The 21,401-nt window shown below is 37.9% G+C and overlaps 3 protein-coding genes across 3 annotated transcripts in view; 1 reads left to right on the plus strand and 2 right to left on the minus strand.

The window, feature by feature from the left end:
• Positions 1 to 17,737, minus strand: part of SALL2 (spalt like transcription factor 2) — a 63,253-nt gene extending 45,516 nt beyond the window's left edge. The window contains exon 1 of the mRNA XM_059913815.1: positions 17,643 to 17,737. The gene's annotated coding sequence lies outside the window, so the exon portion shown is untranslated. The remainder of the gene's footprint in view (positions 1 to 17,642) is intronic.
• On the plus strand, positions 11,710 to 12,674 carry LOC132359561 (olfactory receptor 4E2-like). The gene has a single exon (XM_059913824.1). It carries the CDS (start codon positions 11,748 to 11,750, stop codon positions 12,672 to 12,674), a length of 927 nt encoding a protein of 308 aa, XP_059769807.1. The 5' UTR covers positions 11,710 to 11,747.
• A 2,167-nt stretch (positions 17,738 to 19,904) lies between the features above and the next one.
• On the minus strand, positions 19,905 to 20,828 carry LOC132359560 (olfactory receptor 4E1). The gene is given in 3 exon segments (XM_059913823.1): positions 19,905 to 20,104; positions 20,107 to 20,210; positions 20,212 to 20,828. Coding segments are annotated over 3 exon segments (921 nt in total).
• Positions 20,829 to 21,401: the final 573 nt, after the last annotated feature.

The following is a 21,401-nucleotide window of genomic DNA, read 5'->3' on the forward strand; positions in this document are numbered from 1 at the left end:
TGAAAGTCCCGATCTGCCAAATTATTCATGGATCAGTCCATCTGTGAGTTCACCGGATGACTCAAGGAATGAGTGAAATTTAATGTGTTTACAGCAAGATAGCACTGCTCAGGTGTCACTAATAACTAAGAATAACAATTCTTTGTGTGTACATTTCTTCCCTCCAGGTTTATTGGCCATTCCAATGTGCCTCACTTCTCCAAATTTTTGATTATGCTTCCTAAGCCCTCCAGATTTTTTTTCTTACCTTCAGAAGATAGAAAAGAGAGAAGAAAAAATATAGAACAAAACAGATCAGCATGATGGTGGGCAAAGAATGGAAAGGCTGAAGAGAAGTAGAGAAAGATGTAATGGGAAGGTTGAAGGAGGTGCTATGCATCTTTTCAGAAGAATGAAATCTTAAAAAAACAGGAGAGTGTTAAATTTACTTCCAACTGGCAGTATATACTTGTGGTTAGTTTTGATTATATATGTTTTTGTTTTTATGGACTTTTTAGGGCAGAGCCCCTGCCTAGCATTTCTTCAGGGGCTTCTGTAGTTCTGGAGCATGGAAGTCTTAGTCACTGCTGAACTTATTACCACCTGGGTGTTGGGATCTCATTCGCTGCTGAACACAAGTTTTGGGGATGTACTTGTAAACAAAGCAGATCTAGTTCTTACCCTCAAAGGGTTTATATTTGGAGAGGCATACAATAAACATGGATGCAAATAATTCAGATAATTTCAAGTGTTTATAAGTGCTACAAAGAAGATGGACTAGGATATTGTGTAAGTGGGCAGTGTTCTTTGTTATGATTGTCTGCAGGGACTCCATGAGAGGGATCATATTTGAGATCAGACCTTAAAAATGAGAAAGAGGGAGTCCTGGGAAGTCTACGGGAAGAATGTTCCTTGGACACAGATCCTGCTGGGCATTCACTAAATATTGTTTGATTAGTGACTCCTCACTTTCTTTCATCTGCTTTTTTGTCATCCTGGTTTTAGGCTGCCTAGAACATGACCTACATTTTCTCTCTTGGGGTCTTTTGGGATGGTTTTTTGCAGAGAGCTCTTAGTTATAATAAATAGAACAGACTTTTTGTGTGTGACAAGTGCCAGGCAATACATTAAACACTTTTATAACAGTTCATGAAGTAGGTTTAGTATTTCCATTTGTACACATGAGGAAACTGAAGCCCAGAGAGGCTAAGTAATTTTTCCAAAGTCACCTAATCTCAGAGTCAAAGTCTCAGCCCATCTCTTTTTAAAACCAGAGCAAAACCACTTTTTACTAATACTGTCTAGATTTCTCTGGTGCTAAAGATACAATAACTACCTTCTGCTGTCCCTGGGAACAGCCTAAAGACATCAAGGGGATTACTGTGGCTTTGTGAATTTCAGCCAATCCCAAGACTCAGTGCTTTCCATTAGATTTTTCTTAAGTCAAATATGCATATGAGCTTCAATTTTTTTTTCAACATCTTTATTTTAGTATAATTGCTCTACAATGGTGCATTAGCTTCTGCTGTATAACAAAGTGAATCAGCCATACGTATAGACATATCCCCATATCCCCTCCCTCTTGCGTCTCCCTCTCACCCTCCTTATCCCACCCCTCTAGGTGGTCACAAAGCACCAAGCTGATCTCCCTGTGCTATGCAGCTGCTTCCCACCATTCAAATGTAGCCATCCATTCTACATTTGTATATGTGTACATGCCACTATCTCACCTTGTCCCAGCCCACTCCTCCCTCTCCCCATGTCCTCAAGTCCACTCTCCATGTCTGTGTCTTTATTCCTGTCCCGCCTCTAGGTTCTTCAGAACCATTTTTTTTAGATTCCATATATATGTGTTAGCATATGGTATTTGTTTTTCTGCTTCTGACTTACTTCACTCTGTATGACAGACTCTAGGTCCATCCACCTCACTACAAATAACTCAATTTCATTTCTTTTTATGGCTGAGTAATATTCCATTGTATATATGTGCCACATCTTCTTTATCCATTCATCTGTCGATGGACACTTAGGTTGCTTCCACATCCTGGCTATTGTAAATAGTGCTACAATGAACATTGCGGTACATGACTCTTTTTGCATTATGGTTTTCTCAGGGTATATGCCAGTAGTGGAATTGCAGGGTCGGATGGTAGTTCTATTTTTAGTTTTTTAAGGAACCTCCATACTGTTCTCCATAGTGGCTGTATCAATTTACATTCCCACCAACAGTGCAAGAGGGTTGCCTTTTCTCCACACCCGCTCCAGCATTTATTATTTGTAGACTTTTTGATGATGGCCATTCTGACTGGTGTGAGGTGATACCTCATTGTAGTTTTGATTTGCAATTTCTCTAATGATTAGTGATGTTGAGCATCCTTTCATGTGTTTGTTGGCAATCGGTATATCTTCTTTGGAGAAATGTCTATTTAGGTCTTCTGCCCATTTTTGGATTGGGTTGTTTGTTTTTTTGATATTGAGCTGCATGAGCTGCTTGTATATTTTGGAGATTAATCCTTTGTCAGTTGTTCCGTTTGCAATATTTTCTCCCATTCTGAGGGTTGTCTTTTCATCTTGTTTATGGTTTCCTTTGCTGTGCAAAAGCTTTTATGTTTCATTAGGTCCCATTTGTTTATTTTTGTTTTTCTTTCCATTTCTCTAGGAGGTGGGTCAAAAAGGATCTTGCTGTGATTTATGTCATAGAGTGTTCTTCCTATGTTTTCCTCTAAGAGTTTTATAGTGTCTGGCCTTACATTTAGGTCTTTAATCCATTTTGAGTTTATTTTTGTGTATGGTGTTAGGAAGTATTCTAATTTCATTCTTTTACATGTAGCTGTCCAGTTTTCCCAGCACCACTTATTGAAGAGGCTGTCTTTCTCCATTGTATATTACTGCCTCCTTTATCAAAGATAAGGTGACCATATGTGTGTGGGTTTATCTCTGGGCTTTCTATCCTGTCCCATTGATCTATATTGCTGCTTTTGTGCCAGTACCACACTGTCTTGATTACTGTAGCTTTGTAGTATAGTCTGAAGTCAGGGAGCCTGATTCCTCCAGCTCCATTTTTCTTCCTCAAGATTGCTTTGGCTATTTGGGGTCTTTTGTGTTTCCATACAAACTGTGAAATTTCATGTTCTTGTTCTGTGAAAAACGTCATTGGTAGTTTGATAGGGATTGCATTGAATCTGTAGATTGCTTTGGGTAGTATAGTCATTTTCACAATGTTGATTCTTCCAATCCAAGAACATGGTATATCTCTCCATCTGTTTGTATCATCTTTAATTTCTTTCATCAGTGTCTTATATTTTTCTGCATACAGGTCTTATGTCTCCTTAGGTAGGTTTATTCCTAGGTATTTTATTTTTTTTGTTGCAATGGTAAATGGGAGTGTTTCCTTAATTTCTCTTTCAGATTTTTCATCATTAGTGTATAGGAATGCAAGAGATTTCTGTGCATTAATTTTGTATCCTGCTACTTTACCAAATTCATTGATTAGCTCTAGTAGTTTTCTGGTAGCATCCTTAGGATTCTCTATGTATAGTATCATGTCATCTGCAAACAGTGACAGTCTTACTTCTTCTTTTCCAATTTGGATTCCTTTTATTTCTTTTTCTTCTCTGATTTCTGTGGCTAAAACTTCCAAAACTAATTTGAATAATACTGGTGAGAGTGGGCAACCTTATCTTGTTCCTGATCTTAGTGGAAATGGTTTAGTTTTTCACCATTGAGAATGATGTTGGCTGTGGGTTTGTCATATATGGCCTTTGTTATGTTGAGGTAAGTTCCCTCTATGCCTACTTTCTGGAGGGTTTTTATCATAAATGGGTGTTGGATTTTGTCGAAAGCTTTTTCTGCATCTATTGAGATGTTCATATGTTTTTTCTCCTTCAATTTGTTAATACGATTTATCACATTGATTGATTTGTGAATACTGAAGAATCCTTGCATTCCTGGATAAACCCCACTTGACCATCATGTATGATCCTTTTAATGTGCTGTTGGATTCTGTTTGCTAGTATTTTGTTGAGGATTTTTGCATCTATGTTTATCAGTGATATTGGCCTGTAGTTTTATTTTTTTGTGACATCTTTGTCTGGTTTTGGTATCAGGGTGATGTTGGCCTCGTAGAATGAATTTGGGAGTGTTCCTTCCTCTGCTATATTTTGGAAGAGTTTGAGGATAGGTGTTAGCTCTTCTCGAAATGTTTGATAGAATTCGTCTGTGAAGTCATCTGGTCCTGGGCTTTTGTTTGTTGGAAGATTTTTAATCACAGTTTCAATTTCAGTGCTTGTGATTGGTCTGTTTATATTTTCTATTTCTTCCTGGTTCAATCTTGGAAGGTTGTGATTTTCTAAGAATTTGTCCATTTCTTCCAGGTTGTCCATTTTATTGGCATATAGTTGCTTGTAGTAATCTCTCATGATCCTTTGTATTTCTGCAGTGTCAGTTGTTACTTCTTTTTCATTTCTAATTCTATTGATATGAGTCTTCTTCCTTTTTTTCTTGATGAGTCTGGCTAATGGTTTATCAATTTTGTTTATCTTTTCAAAGAACGAGCTTTTAGTTTTACTGATCTTTGCTATCATTTCCTTCATTTCTTTTTCATTTATTTCTGATGTGATCTTTATGATTTCTTTCCTTCTGCTAACTTTGGGTTTTTTTGTTCTTCTTTCTCTAATTGCTTTAGGTGTAACGTTAGGTTGTTTATTTGAGATGTTTCTTGTTTCTTGAGGTAGGCTTGTATTGCTATAAACTTCCCTCTTAGAACTGCTTTTGCTGCATCCCATAGACTTTGGGTCGTCGTGTTTTCATTGTCACTTGTTTCTAGGTATTTTTTGACTTTCTCTTTGATTTCTTCCGTGAACTCTTGGTTATTTAGTAGTGTATTGTTTAGCCTCCATGAGTTTGTATTTTTTACAGTTTTATTCCTATAATTGATATCTAGTCTTATAGCGTTGTGTTCAGAAAAGACACGTGATATGATTTCAATTTTCTTAAATTTACCAAGGCTTGATTTGTGACCCAAGATATGATCTATCCTGGAGAATGTTCCATGAGCACTTGAGAAGAAATTGTATTCTGTTGTTTTTGGATGGAATGTCCTATAAATATCAATTAAGTCCATCTTGTTTAATGTGTCATTTAAAGCTTGTGTTTCCTTATTTGTTTTCATTTTGGATGATCTGTCCTTTGGTGAAAGTGGGGTGTTAAAGTCCCCTACTATGATTGTGTTACTGTCGATTTCCCCTTTTATGGCTGTTAGCATTTGCCTTATGTATTGAGGTGCTCCTATGTTGGGTGCATAAAGATTTACAATTGTTATCTCTTCTTCTTGGTTTGATCCCTTGATCATTATGTAGTGTCCTTCTTTGTCTCTTATAGTCTTTATTTTAAAGTCTATTTTGTCTGATATGAGAATTGCTAGTCCAGCTTTCTTTTGATTTCCATTTGCATGGAATACCTTTTTCCATCCCCTCACTTTCAGTCTGTATGTGTCCTTAGGTCTGAAGTGGGTCTCTTGTAGGCAGCATATATACATGTCTTGGTTTTGTATCCATTCAGCCAGTCTATGTTTTGGTTGGAGCATTTAATCCATTTACATTTAAGATAGTTATCGATATGTATGTTCCTATTACCATTTTCTTAATTGTTTTGGGTTTGCTATTGTAGGTCTTTTCCTTCTTTTGTGTTTCCTGCCTAGAGAAGTTCCTTTAGCATTTGCTGTAAAGCTGGTTTGGTAGTGCTGAATTGTCTTAGCTTTTGCTTGTCTGTTAAGGTTTTAATTTCTCTGTCGAATCTGAACGAGATCCTTGCCAGGTAGAGTAATCTTGGTTGTAGGTTTTCCCCTTTCATCACTTTAAATATGTCCTGCCACACCCTTCTGGCTTTCAGAGTTTCTGCTGAAAGATCAGCTGTTAACCTTATGGGGATTCCCTTGTATGTTATTTGTTGTTTTTCCCTTGCTGCTTTTAATATTTTTCTTTGTAGTTAATTTTTTATAGTTTGATTAATATGTGTCTTGGCATGTTTCTCCTTGGATTTATCCTGTATGGGACTCTCTGCGCTTCCTTGACTTGATTGACTATTTCCTTTCCCATATTAGTGAAGTTTTCAACTATAATCTCTGCAAATATTTTCTCAGAACTTTCTTTTTCTCTTCTTCTTCTGGGACCCCTATAATTCGAATGTTGGTGCGTTTAATGTTGTCCCAGAGGTCTCTGAGACTGTCCTCAATTCTTTCCATTCTTTTTTCTTTATTCTGCTCTGCAGTAGTTATTTCCACTATTTTATCTTCCAGGTCACTTATCCGTTCTTCTGCCTCAGTTATTCTGCTATTGATTCCTTCTAGAGAATTTTACATTTCATTTATTGTTCAAAGTTGTTCATCATTGTTTGTTTGCTCTTTAGTTCTTCTAGGTCCTTGTTAATCATTTCTTGTATTTTCTCCATTCTGTGTCCAAGATTTTGGATCATCTTTACTATCATTACTCTGAACTCTTTTTCAGGTAGACTGCCTATTTCCTTGTCATTTGTTTCGTCTGGTGGGTTTTTACCTTGCTCCTTCATCTGCTGCATATTTCTTTGTCTTCTCATTTTCCTTAACTTACTGTGTTTGGGGTCTCCTTTTCGCAGGCTGCTGGTTCGTTGTTCCCGTTGTTTTTGGTGTCTGCTCCCAGTGGGTAAGGTTGGTTTAGTGGGTTGTATAGGCTTCCTGGTGGAGGAGACTGGTGCCTGTGTTCTGGTGGATGAGGTTGGATCTTGTCTTTCTAGTGGACAGGACCACATCCAGTTGTGTGTTTTGTGGTGTCTGTGAGCTTATTATGATTTTAGGCAGCCTCTCTGCTAATGGATGGGGTTGTGTTCCTGCATTGCTAGTTGTTTGGCATGGGGTGTCCAGCACTGGAGCTTGCTGGTCGTTGAGTGAAGCTGGGTCTTAGTGTTGCGACGGAGATGTCTGGGAGAGCTCTCGCCGACTGATATTACGTGGGGCCAGGAGGTCTCTGGTGGACCAGTGTCCTGAATTCGGCTCTCCCACCTCGGAGGCTCAGGCCTGACAGCCGGCCGGAGCACCAAGACCCTGTCAGCCACACGGCTGGGGAAGATGGGCTATGAGTTTGGTGTCCACTACTGCCCTGTTGTAGCTGTCTCAGCTGTCTCCACAGGTCACCCAGACACATTGGGTTATTCCACCATTCCTCAGAACTTGCACATGCCAGTGTGGGATTTGTAGTTGTCCTCCGGATACTCTTCATTGAAATACCTTGCATTGATGGTGGTGAGAGATATGCTAATAGTCTTGGTTCTCTTCAGTTCAGAGACTGGGACAGCCTGAGCCTTCAAGTGGCCAAGTCAGGAGCAGCTGGCCAATGGTCCCAAAGTGATAACATGTCAGTTTCCAAGAAGGCTTTCTGCAGCGCCTGAGCAGTATTCCCAAGCAGCCTATCTGCTCAGCTGCAGCACTCTGACCAGGGAGCTCAGTGGGACCCTCAAGTGAGGATTTCTGCTGGCCCTAGAGCCTGACTTGCCCACACAGGCAAGGAGCTGAGGAGAGCATCTACCGGCCCCACCTCACCAGAGGAGCAGACACCTGGAAGCTGGGCAGCCAACAGCGCAGGAGATGAGGTGGGTGGGCGGGGCTGACAGCCTCCTGAGAAAAGCCAGAACCGTGTGGAGGATTCCCGTGCTACCGCTTAGGTGGGGGGAATTAATTCAGAGCCAAGGCTGAGGGTAGTTCCCAGCCCACCCTGCCTGGAAAGGCTGGCGTTACCCCATCCGGTCCTGCTAAGGCCTGAGCTTCAATTTTTAATGATGCTCTTCAAAGCCAGAGATTCTTCACATTCCCTGGTTTCTCTATTGATCTTTTTGACAGGAGACCTAGACATCTGCTACAACTAATCACATAGAAAAGATGCATCTAGTTCCTATTTTACAGTTCAGAAAACTGAGGTTTAGAGGGTGACGGCCAAAGGTCATAGTTATTTGAAACCACCACCGTATGTGCTCTTATGAAGAGCCTCTACCCTCTCCTTCTTAGCTGAAAGCAAAACAGCTCTTGGTTCTCTGCTACTAATGCATTGCTGACCAGGAGTTTATGAGAAAAGTCCTCTCCATCTTAAGAATATTGCTTTATAAGAAATACAACCATATTAGGGACTTCCCTGGTAGTGCAGTGGTTAAGACTCTGAACTCTCAATGCAGGGGGCCCGGGTTTGATCCCTGGTCAGGGAACTAGATCCCACATGCATGCTGCAAGTAAGAGTCCACATACCACAACTAAAGAGCCTGCCTGCCACAATTAAGACCCAGCAAAACAAATAAATAATAAAATAAATAAATATTTTTTAAAAATTAAAAAAAAAAGAAATAAAACCATATCATAAGCTTTTAGATGTGGAGAAGGAAAAATGTACTCATAATCCCATGAAGTCAGCATTTTCATTTCCTTTCTGTTTTTTCCCCCCATGCATGCTTTTAATACTTTGTTTTTAAACAAAGTAACCCATGCTTATATACAAATTTGAACAATTACAGAGTATAATACAAAAATTAATAAAATGCTACTAGTGTTCCTTTCAATTCTATACTTCCACAGGTAAGCAGTGTTAAAATATGTGTGTATTCTTTAGCACATATCATCTTTCTTTTTAGGGATAAATACATACAAACAGAATTCATGTATATATATATGTTTGAATATGTGTAAATAAGTTCATATTCATATATATGTGTGTGTATATATATATAAAATCTCTTTTTTTTTTAGCGTTAGCATGATATATCATTTTCCATCCTGTCACTTTTATAAATTTATTTATTTTTGGCTGTGTTGGTTCTTCGTTTCTGTGCGAGGGCTTTCTCTAGTTGCGGCGAGCGGGGGCCACTCCTCATCGCGGTGTGCGGGCCTCTCACTGTCGCGGCCTCTCTTGTTGCGGAGCACAGGCTCCAGATGCGCAGGCTCAGTAGCTGTGGCTCACGGGCCCAGTTGTTCCGCGGCATGTGGGATCTTCCCAGACCAGGGCTCGAACCCGTGTCCCCTGCATTGGCAGGCAGATTCTCAACCACTGCACCACCAGTGAAGCCCATAAAATCTCTTTTGATTCCTTCCTTCCTTTGCTCCTTTGTTTATTCCTTCTTTCTTCCCTCCCTTCCTCCCTCCCTTCCTCCTTTCCCTTCTCTCCTGGTTCACAATATATTTATAGCACACTCTCTTCACTTAACAATATATTATTGACATTTTTTGAAGTTAATAGTTTGCCATCTTGGCTGTATGCTGGAATCACCAAGGAGCTTTAAAAGTACTGATGGGTCCAACCTCCAGAGATTCTGAATTAATCTGGGGTGAGGCCTGAGCAGCAAAATTTATAAACCCCCCCAGGTGGTTTTGAAGTGCAGCCACATTGAGAACCACTGTTTAAGTCATTATACATAGATCCAACTCATTCTTATTAATGGCTATATAATATTCCATACTGTTGCTGTACTAAAATTTATTTACCTATTTTTCTTTTGATAAACATTGTTTATTTCCAGTACCTTGTTTTGCTAACATGTTTCAATAAACATATCGATATATCCTTAATTCCTGATTGCTTTATTTCTATGAAATACAGTCCTAGAAGAGGGATTCTTGGGTTACGGGTATGGGCATTTAAATTTTTAATAGGTACTGCCTGATTATTTAGCAAAAAGCTCTTAATAAAACCTACTTCCAGTAGCAGTCTATACAGTGCTCAGTTCCTTACACCTTTGCCAATCTGAAGAGAGACAAAAGGTATTTGTTTGGTTGTTTTTTTTCACCTACTACTGAAGTTGAGCATCTTTTTATTCATACTTATTTGTTATTTGCATTTCTTTTTCTGTGACTTGCTTATTCATATTTTTTTGGCCATATTTAATTGTCATTTGTCTTTTCTTGTCAAATTTTAAAAGATCTTTGAACACTAGGAATATTACTCTTTTTGATCATATGTATTGCAGCATTTTCTCTAGTCTACTATATGTATTTTGATCATTTATATGGCACTATGTATATTTAAAATTTTTGAGACTGTATAAACAAATTTTATCTCATTTTTAATTCTTCGTAATATTTCAATATTTTTTCTTATTGGTAATCCTTTGTTATTACCATTTCTAATGGCTGCATACAGTTCATTATATTCAAGTTATATATTATTTAAATATCATTATATATCAGGTTTGCTACATTCATTTAAGCTTCAAAAAAATATTCCACGACTGTTGTTTTAAATAATGCTCTAATTAATGTTTTCTTGCATTTAGCTTTTTCAATAGTTTGGATGCTTAGGAAATTCCTACAAGTGAAATAATTAGATCAAGATATAAATATATATATTTTAAAATTTATTTATTTTTTGGCTGCATTGGGTCTTTGTTGCAGTGTGCAGGCTTCTCATTGCAGTGGCTTGTCTTTGTTGTGGAACATGGGCTCTAGGCGCGTGGGCTTCAGTAGTTGTGGCATGCAGGCTCAGTAGTTGTGGCTTGTGGGCTCTAGAGCGCAGGCTCAGTAGTTGTGGCTCACGGGCTAAGTTGCTCCACAGCATGTGGGATCTTCCCAGACCAGGGCTCGAACCTGTGTCCCCTGCATTGGCAGGCGGATTCTTAACCGCTGCGCCATCAGGGAAGTCCCTATAAATCTTTTTTATGGTTTGTGGTAAATGTTTCCTAAACTCTGTTATAGTTTTTGGCCAGCCAATCAGTATAGAAAACTACAGGTAATATAACTTTAGTGTTTATGCAATAATATCTCCTAGGGGACAAATCATATTACAGAATAAAAAAATTAGGTTTTTAAAGTCAGTTATTAGCTCCATTGTGAAGAAGGATTGGATTCTTTTGCAGGTTACCTAAGAAGGTAGGTTCAGTTCAAATAAAAATATCTTTCACATAACTACTGTGTGCCAGAAGTCATGTTAAGTGCTGCAAGGGATAAGTCATATGTGGCTATTGCTTTTCAAGAAAATTTCAATTTAATGGGGGAGCAAAACCAGATATCTTATTTTATACTTTCTTTTATAAAAAAGAAGTATGAAGGGGAAGAGATAGGATTTGATTGCATCAGTTAAGTTTTCTTAAAGGTACTGCTCTTTGAGGTAGTCTTACGGGATGAATAGTGTTTTAATAGTCAGTGATGAGGAGAGTACAGTTGATTAGAGGGTGTGTTTTCTGAGCAGAGGGAACAACATAAATACAGACAAAGATTTTGGAATGTAAGTTGGTGGAGGTAGCATGGCTGGAGCATAGTAACTTGCTTGGCTGGAGAGAAGATGCCATACTGGAAAAATAAATGTACAGCAGATTGTTGCAGGCTTTGAAGGTACTTTTTATTTGATAGGAAGAATGAAATAGTGAATGATCTTAGCTGGGAGTTGTATTTTGGAATATTAATTTGGTGTTACCTGTGGATTAGACTGAAATGAAAAAAGCCAGCTAACTAGTGGCTAAGGGTTTGGGCAACTTATTTATTCTTGTAGAGCCCACTTATCTGCAAGAGAGGAACAATAATGCTTATGCCATGGTGCAGTTATGGTTAAATAAGATGGTGTATATAAAGGGCATGGAATGGCTCCTGATACATACTGGGTATATTATAGCAATTGTTATTAAATTGATCTTATATTCTATATACCCTAATAAATAAGCAACTCAGATAGAAATGCAGAGTCACTTCAATTAGTTCCAGTCCTATAATATTAAGGCTAAATTAGCGTTCATGTTTTCCCCCCCAAGATCCTTTGGAAACTCATTGGATGGATGATCTAAACCAAACAAGAGTGAATCAATTTGTCTTCTTGGGACTCACTGATAACTGGGGGCTGGAAATACTATTTTTCATGGCATTCTCAGCCATGTATGTGCTAACCCTTTGGGAGAACATTCTCATCATGGTTACCATAGTCTTTACTCCACGTCTTAGTACACCCATGTATTTCTTCTTGAGCAATCTGTCCTTTATTGACATCTGCCACTCATCTGTCACTGTGCCCAAGATGCTGGAGGGTTTGCTTTTTGACAGAAAGACCATTTCCTTTGACAACTGCATTGCACAGCTCTTCTTCCTACATCTGTTTGCCTGTGCTGAGATCTTTCTGCTGACCATTATGGCCTATGATCGTTACATAGCCATCTGTGCTCCATTACACTACCCCAATGTGATGAACATGAGGGTCTGTGTACAGCTTGTCTTTGTGCTCTGGTTGGCGGGTACTGTTCACTCACTGGTGCAGACCTTCTTGACCATTCGTCTACCTTACTGTGGTCCCAACGTTATTGATAGCTACTTCTGTGATGTTCCTCCTGTCATCAAGCTGGCCTGCACAGATACATGTCTCACAGGAATGCTGATTGTGTCCAACAGTGGAACCATTTCCCTCTCCTGTTTCCTGGCTTTGGTCGCCTCCTACACCATCATCTTGGTTTCTCTTAGAAAACAGTCAGCTGAAGGGTGCAGGGAAGCTCTGTCCACCTGCTTAGCCCACTTCGTGGTGGTTGCCCTCTTCTTTGGACCATGTATCTTCATTTACACTCAGCCAGACACCAGCTTCTCCAGTGACAAGTTGGTATCTGTCTTCTACACAGTGGTCACCGCTTTGCTGAATCCCTTCATTTACACCTTGAGGAATGAGGAAGTAAAAAGTGCTATGAAGCATCTCAGACAGAGACGAGTTTTTTCATGAAATCATGTATATTATGGGTTTGGAATTAAAGGTATTATTATGGTCATATCTTTAATGAGAGTAAAAGTAAGAAATCAAAGTCGTTAGGTGAAATGGCATGGAGCAGGGCAGACTTCTGCACTAAAGAGAGTGACTTATTAACTACTAGTTAAATAAAGGAAAAGATCATATTGTAATATGTAAAGAAAAAGGAGCTGGAAAAGTTTAAAGAAGACTTCTAGTTACACCAGTAAAAAAACACATAGACTTCAGGGCATAGTCTCAGTTTCAGGAACAGGTAAAGTTGTAAGAGAACCTACTTTTTTGATTTGTACTGTTCTTGAGGTTATTGCCTCTGGGAAGCTGTACATCACACCTGTGTTTTATACATTATAGTGGTTTTAATCCTGCTTTCAAATATAAATATTTTCAAGGTGTTTAAGCCTTATCCTATTTATATTGAATTAAATTTAGTCACTTTGAAAGTGATTCTCTCATTTATTTCTACATCTATTTTGTACTTTTTGTAGTACTTTGACAAAATGAAGATGGAGATGTATTAGAACTTATTTTAAAATAAACTTTATTGAGGTAGAAATTAATTACACAAAATGTACTCATTTTATTGTACAGTTTGATAAAATTTGACAAAGGTATACCCATCTACCTCTTTAATCAAGATATAGAACATTTCCATCACCCCAAAAAGTTCCTTCAGCACCTTCCCAGAAATCACTTTATCCCCACCCAAGAACCCAAGCATCTGATTTTTTGTCGCTGTAAACTAAATTTGTCTTTCCTAGAGTTTCATATAAATTGAATCATACAGTATGTACTCTTTTATGCCTGACTTCTTTTGCTCTGCATGCTGTTTCTGAGATTAACCCATGTCTTTGTGGGTATCAGTAGTTTAATCCTTCTTATTGTTGAGTAATATTTTATTGTATGGGCATACTACAATTTGTTTATTCATTCATGTATTGATTGACATTTGGGTGTTTCTAGTTTTTTTATAATTATGAATAAAGTAGCTATAAACATTTATTTACAGGTTATTTTGGATATGTATCTTCATTTCTCTTGGGTAACTAGGAGTAGAATTATTGGATCACATGGTAAGTGTATGTTTAACTTGTAAGAAACTACAAGACAGTTTTTCAAAGTCATTGTATGATTTTATACTCTCATCAGAAGTATAAGAGTTTAACATCCAACAATGGGAATTGTCAATCTTTAATTTTAAGCATTCTGGTGAGTGTGTGTGTGGTTTTATTCTTCATTTCCCTAATGATTACTGTTAAGAATCTTTTCATTTGCTTATTATCCTTTCATATATCTTGTTTTGTGATGTTCCTATTCAAATATTTTGCTCATACATTATTTTTTGTCTTCTTGTCACTATGTTGTAAGAATTCTTGGTATATTCTGGATATAAGACCTTTGATGGATATATGTCTTGCCAATATTTTTATTACTCTCTGGCTTGCAGCTTTATTTTCTGAATGATATATTTTGAAGAGCAGAAATTTAAACTTTAAGTCCAATTTTTCAATTTTTTACTTTTAGATTTGATCCTTTTTGTGTCCTAAGAAATCTTTGCCTACACCAAAGTCTTGAAGATTTTCCCGTTTTTTTTCTAGAAATTTTATAGTTTCAGCTTTAAATTTTAGGTCTGTGATCCACTTTGAGTTTATTTTGTTATATGGTATAAGATAAAGGTTGAGATTCATTTTTTCAATCTATTTAGTTGATCCAGCACCATTTGAAAAGACTATTTTTTCCCCATTCAGTTACCTTGACACCTTTGTTGAAAGTCAGTTGACCTTTTGTGTCAATTTATTTTTGGATTCTATATTCTGTTCCATTGACATATATGTCTATATTTAAATCAATAGCACGTTGTCTTGATTACTTTATAGTAAATCTTGAAGTTATGTAGTGTGAGCCCTCAAACTTTCTTCTTTTTCAAAATTGTTTTGCTATTTCAAATTCTTTGTTATTTCCATGTAAATTTTTGTAAAAAGCTTGTATGGTTCTACAAAGAATAGTGCTGGAACTTAGATTAGGATTGCATTGAATCTATAGATAAGTTTGGGAAAGAACAGACCTCTTAATGATATGCAGCCTTTCAATCCATTAACATGGTATATCCCTTTATTTATTTAGGTTTTCTTTAATTTTTCTCAGCAATGTTAGGCATCTTCATTTGTAATCACACATATTAAATTAAATTTGTCCCTAAGTATTTTATGTTTGTTGATGTTATTGTTAATTTAATTTTAAATTATTTATTGGTAGTGTATAGAAATACAATTAATTTATATACAGTTGACCCTTGAACAATGTGGGTTTCAATTTCATGGGTCCACTTTTGCTGGATGTGTTAATTAGCTTGATTACGGTAATCATTTTACAATGTATACATATATCAAATTATTATATCGGGCTTCCCTGGTGGCGCAGTGGTTGAGAATCTGCCTGCCAATGCAGGGGACACGGGTTCGAGCCCTGGTCTGGGAGGATCCCACATGCTGCGGAGCAGCTGGGCCCGTGAGCCACAACTACTGAGCCTGTGCGTCTGGAGCCTGTGCTCCGCAACAAGAGAGGCTGCGATAGTGAGAGGCCTGCGCACCGCGATGAAGAGTGGCCCCCGCTTGCCGCAACTAGAGAAAGCCCTCGCACAGAAATGAAGACCCAACACAGCCAAAAATAAATAATAAATAAAAATAAATAAATTAAAAAAAAATTATTATATCATGTTGTATACTTTAAATATATTAAATTTTTGTCAATTAGTACTCAATAAGCCTGGGAAGAAGAATGAGAAAGCAATGCAGCCCTACTGACATCTTGATTTTAGTTCAGTGAAATTTGTGTTGAACATCTGACAGAGCTGTAAGAGAATAAATTTATATTGGTTTAAGCTTCTAAGTTTGTGGTAAAGTTGTTATAGCAGCAATAAAAAAATCAATACAGATATGCTTATATGGGATTTTTTTTGCCCGATAAAGGAAGCGTATGTGCCTCTATGAAAAAAACTACAAAGCTCTGCTGAGAAAATGTGAAGAGATAAAGATGTATACATGTCGCTGTAAAAGAATAAAAAATTGTTAATATAATGAACCTTCTTAAATTGATTTATAAATTTAATTTACTCAACATAAAAATTCCACAGGACTTTTTTGGGTAAAATTTTCAATAATATTCTAAAATTTATATGAAGAAATAGGTGAAAATAGTTAAGAAGGTGCTTGGATTTATATAATTTCAGAGTGCTAATTTCCTGAATTAACTAACATCACTCTTTGGGAGAAGTATAACAATTTATTGTCGAATGGGCAAGTCCAAATCAAGAAGACTCCATGGCAAATTCCTTAGGTAAAGAGAATGATGATGTATTGTAACCAAAGGGAGCAGGATTAGAGGACCCTATAGATGGTCAGAGAGCTGCCATATAAAATAGTTATATCAATTTTAATGGAAATAATGGAATGAAATAGAATATGCTTAATAATAAAAATGTATCTAATCTTTCTTTGATTATCTGAAAGGAATTAGAATTGACTGAGGCCTTTGGGTTATTATTTTACCAACTTCTGTTAAATTGTAGAGATAATGCTTATGAGTACTTTAGGGAATTGTGTTCCAGATAATATGGACATCCACATACACAACACTGAGTGAGTGACTCACTAACTCTGGCTGAAAGGTAAGAAATGATTGAAATGACAGAAAGTACTCAAAAGAACAAAGAATAAGAAGCAGTTTATTAAACTGGGGGATGCTCATGAAAATATCTAAACACCATTACATGCAAATTGACAAAAAAATGTAGCATATCGTCAATCCCCTCCAATTTTCATATATAGCCCAAGTCAAAATCAGAGCTTTATGTATTTGTGATGAAATTAGGCCCAGATATCACTACTATACACACCTGAAAAACTTAGAAAAATGATCTAATTATCCCTCTACATTCTGGACTTTTATATGCATAGATTTTCATACTCATTAGTACCTTTTATGCAGAAGTAAATTCCTAAGGCCTTATTTGCTTATTTCTATTATGGCAATATTATTACTCTATTGCAGAGAAGACGATTGTAACCTGAGGAATTCAGCTGTCTATTACAAAGTTGCTGAACAAATTTCTATATGATAAATAATGATCCTTGCCTCCTCTTTAAAGTAAGTCAACCACAGAACCAAGAGTCAAGATACCTTCATTTTACTCTTTACTCTTCTATTTATTTAATGAACACATTTTATCTTATCCCTGAGTCTAAAAAGCTATTTCTGTGAATTGGAGAATAAATGCTTTTTTTTTTTTAACATCTTTATTGGAGTATAATTGCTTTACAATGGTGTGTTAGTTTCTGCTTTATAACAAAGTGAATCAGCTATACATATACATATATCCTCATATCTCCTCCCTCTTGCGTCTCCCTCCCACCCTCCCTATCCCACCCCTCTAGGCGGTCACAAAGCACAGAGCTGATCTCCCTGTGCTATGCGGCTGCTTCCCACTAGCTATCTATTTTACATTTGGTAGTGTATATATGTCCATGCCACTCTCTCACTTAGTCCCAGCTTACCCTTCCCCCTCCCCATGTCCTCAAGTCCATTCTCTACATCTGCATCATTATTCCTGTCCTGCCCCTAGGTTCTTCAGAACCATTTTTATTGTTTTTTTTTAAGATTCCATATATATGTGTTGGCATATGGTATTTGTTTTTCTCTTTCTGACTTACTTCACTTGTATGACAGACTCTAGGTCCATCCACCTCACTACAAATAACTCAATTTCGTTTCTTTTTATGGCTGAGTAATATTCCATTGTAGAGAATAAATGATTTTAGCTCCCCGAAGAGCTGTGAGGATTAATGTGATTGAAGACCAGCAGTATTAGAAATTTTGCAGCAACTATTAAAAAAAAAGCAAACATGACATTGTTCCATTGTCGTTGCCATGAAACATTGTCTTACTTACTATCACATTGCGGGTGTTCCTTTGTGTGGCTGATTCCTGCACAAGGCGGTTCCATTTGGGTTCTTTGATGGGCTATATCTCCTGACTGTCTGCCATTTCCTATAATAAAAGCATTTATTTCATACAAATTCCATAATTCTCAAATTCAGTTTAGTTATTCCACCAACCAGTCCCAATGAATGTAGTTTTATACTATGCAGAGAGTTACTTTTGGGAATGAGACTACTCTATTATTAGAATTTCTACTGGAAGTTAAATTATTCTGCCAAGAAAACCTTACAGAATACCTTAATACCATAATAACCATACTTCTGTATAACTGAAATGACTTATATGGCTTCAATTTCCTTCTCAACACATTTCCTGGCAAAAGTACCATAAAAAATATGACATGGGTCATGTGACCCACACGTTTATTGACCACACCCTTACTGATTGCCTGGGAAATCCCACTGCATTTAAGCATGTCCTTCTCACTGATGTAGTGAGAGTGAACTACTGGGTCCCATTATGCCATGCTTTTTGTATACAGTTATGTGAGACATTGTTGCCTGGAATACCCTCTTCATATCCCATTATCCAATCCACTCAGCATACACCACTCAGAGTACAATGTATCACAATGTTACAATGTGTGTCACCATAACTAGACTCAAGATGCTGGATTATAGACCATGTTTTGCTCAACTTGGCATTTTCTCCCAGCCATTAGTGTGATATTGTTTAGTAATAAATGCTTAGTTGAATAAATTCTCTACATAATAACTAGAATAATTTCATTAAAACACAAATTGTATCGTGTCTGTTCTGTGCTTCCACCATTCTGATGGCTTCCCACTGTACTGAAAAATATTCTGAACTCCTTGAGAGGACATGAAAGTAGTCTTTTTACTTCTCCAGTATCATCTCTCACCATTCTCTGCCTCACAGTCAAAGCTGTAACCACACTGGTCTTTTACTTCTTGGAACAAGTCAAAGTCTTTCTGAACATAGATCTTTACACCTGTCATTTCCTCTGCCTAGAATGTTCATCACCTCTCTTTTCTCACGGTTGGCTCTTTTTCATCTTTCAGATCTTAGCTTAAATGCCATTTCCTCAAGGAGGCCCTCTTTGTCTAACCAATCTAAAGACAGTCTCTTCTATAACTCTCTAACAGCATCGTCTTTCATGGCATTTGTCATGATCTGTAATTAAAATTTGTTTATATTTTTGTTTTCTATTCTCACTAGACTCTAAGCAACATAAGTGATTATACGTTTTATGATTATAAACCTAGTACTTAGCACGTAATAGGTGCTCAGTAAATATCTGTCAAATGAATGGATAATAAGATATTCCCATTTGTTTTTTTTTTAAATTAATTAATTAATTAATTAATTTTTAATTTTTGGCTGTGTTGGGTCTTCGTTTCTGTGTGAGGGCTTTCTCTAGTTGCGGCAAGCGGGGGCCACTCTTCATCGCGGTGCGCGGGCCTCTCACTATCGCGGCCTCTCTTGTTGTGGAGCACAGGCTCCAGACGCGCAGGCTCAGTAGTTGTGGCTCACGGGTCCAGTTGCTCCGTGGCATGTGGGACCTTCCCAGACCAGGGCTCGAACCCGTTTCCCCTGCATTGGCAGGCAGATTCTCAACCACTGCACCACCAGGGAAGCCCCATTTCATTGTTTTTATGGAAGATTTTTTCCTGGACACTTGAGGATATCAGTAACTTCAGTGGTTCAAAGTCTTCTTTCTACATCACTGAAGTCATATGCAAAGTTACTTTGCCTGCCTTACCAGTGTTTGCTAAGCTATTTAGACATGCATCTGAGTGAATGATGTTGGCAAGCACTACCCAGAAATCTGAACGTTTGTTTAGGCCTTGGGTATCACCCTAAGACAAAAGCAGGGAGAGGAAGCATGATGTAATTGAAAATAACATGAGTTTGTGTTGATACATTTGGCTTAACATCCTGCCTTCATCATTTCCTAGCTGGGTGACCTGGGGCATGCTATTTGCTCTCTTTCAGCTTTGGCTTCTTCATGTGTAAACAAGCATAATACTTACCTCACAGGGTTGTGAGAATTAAGTAATTGCACAGTGCCTAGAACAATTTTCAGCCTGTGGAAGATATTAAAAATCATAATTATTGCCAGGATTGTCAGATATTGGATTAGAAGATAGTTTTATAAGTCATATAGTTTGATAAATGTGGTTTGTAACTTATCTTTGCAAGGCATTTCTTTGATTTGGAGCACCAAGCACCTTAAGGGCTTAGACATTTTCATTTTTTTTCTCTTCCCGCCACCCTCCCCATTAACTTGTTCAAGGTGTTCTTCATGTCTTCATTCCTAAGGGTGTAGATGATAGGGTTCAGCAGGGGTGTGATAGCGGTGAAAAACACAGACACCACCTTGTTCTCTGGGAGGCTGGTGGATGGATGGGAATAGATGAAGATGCAGTGTCCCAGAAACCGTGTGACACGGTGAGGTGGGCTGCACAGGTGGACAGGGCCTTCCGCCTGCCTTCTGAGATCTGCTGCCTCAGACTCACCAGGATGACTGCACAGGACACAAGGACCACAAAACACCACGGAGATCAGCCCACTGCTGGAGACGATGAGAATCTCAATGACGTGGGTATCAGTGTAGGCCAGTTTGATCACCTGAGGTACATCACAGAAAAAGTTGTCAATCTCATCAGGACCACAGTAGGGCAGCTTGATGGTGAGGAAGGTCAGGGCCCCCATCCAGAGGGCCACAGCCAGCAGCACACATACTTTCCAGTTCATCACTATCATGTACTGCAGGGGGTTGCAAATGGCCACATACCGATCATAAGCCATGACAGTGAGGAGAAAGATCTCTGAGCAGGCAAAGAGGTGCAGGAAGAACATTTGAGTTGCACAGGCATCAAAGGAGATGAGTTTCTCCTCTGACCAGGTGTGTATCAGCATCCTGGGGACAGTGACAGTGGAGTGGCAGACATCGATAAAGGACAGGTTGCTGAGAAAGAAATACATGGGTGTATGGGGCCGATGGTCATAGATAATAGTTATGACAATGAGGATGTTGCCAATCATTGTCAGGACATAGAAAATGAGGAACGTGGCAAATGCAGCCATCTGCACATTCTGATTTACAGTTAAACCTCTAAGCTGAAAATATGGCACTAAATTTGTTTGATTGAGCAGGATGGCCTCTTCCATTCTCATTGTTGGACACACCTGTCAAGAACTAGAAAAAAACACTTAATATCTGCATCAATCACTTGGTCACTTAATTTCTTCTGTGTTTATGACTTTTCTCTCCATCTAGAATTGCTAGTGAAATACTTCATTTTAAAATCCCCATTAAGCATCTTAAATCATGCTGGACACACAGCAGTTGTTAAATACACACTTTTGGAATAATAGGATAGAGAAAATTGATTCGCTAAGAAAGGTAAAACAATCTTGGATAAGGAGAAATCAAATAAGTTATTTCTCCCTTACTGTAGTAAAATATCAGTGCTTAGCCTTAGGTTATAGATTTTTATAGGAGAAGAAATTAAGGTTCTTCTTATCCCCCAATAAGTAATTTTTCCAAGGTTACACAATTTCTGGACTTGAACACAGTCTTCTTTATTGTCCTGTTGACTGCATTTTCACTAACTCAAACCCTTGCTTCCCTGTTTGCTCTTCCATGATACCCTGAGACTATAATTTCAATGATCTAGTTATCAGAAGGCAGAAGATTTTCACCAAGCTTCTGGCAATGTGGCTGTAGTGTTTTTTGAACAG

The sequence above is a fragment of the Balaenoptera ricei genome, chromosome 2, assembly GCF_028023285.1.
Source record: "Balaenoptera ricei isolate mBalRic1 chromosome 2, mBalRic1.hap2, whole genome shotgun sequence".
Taxonomy (NCBI): Eukaryota; Metazoa; Chordata; class Mammalia; order Artiodactyla; family Balaenopteridae; genus Balaenoptera; species Balaenoptera ricei.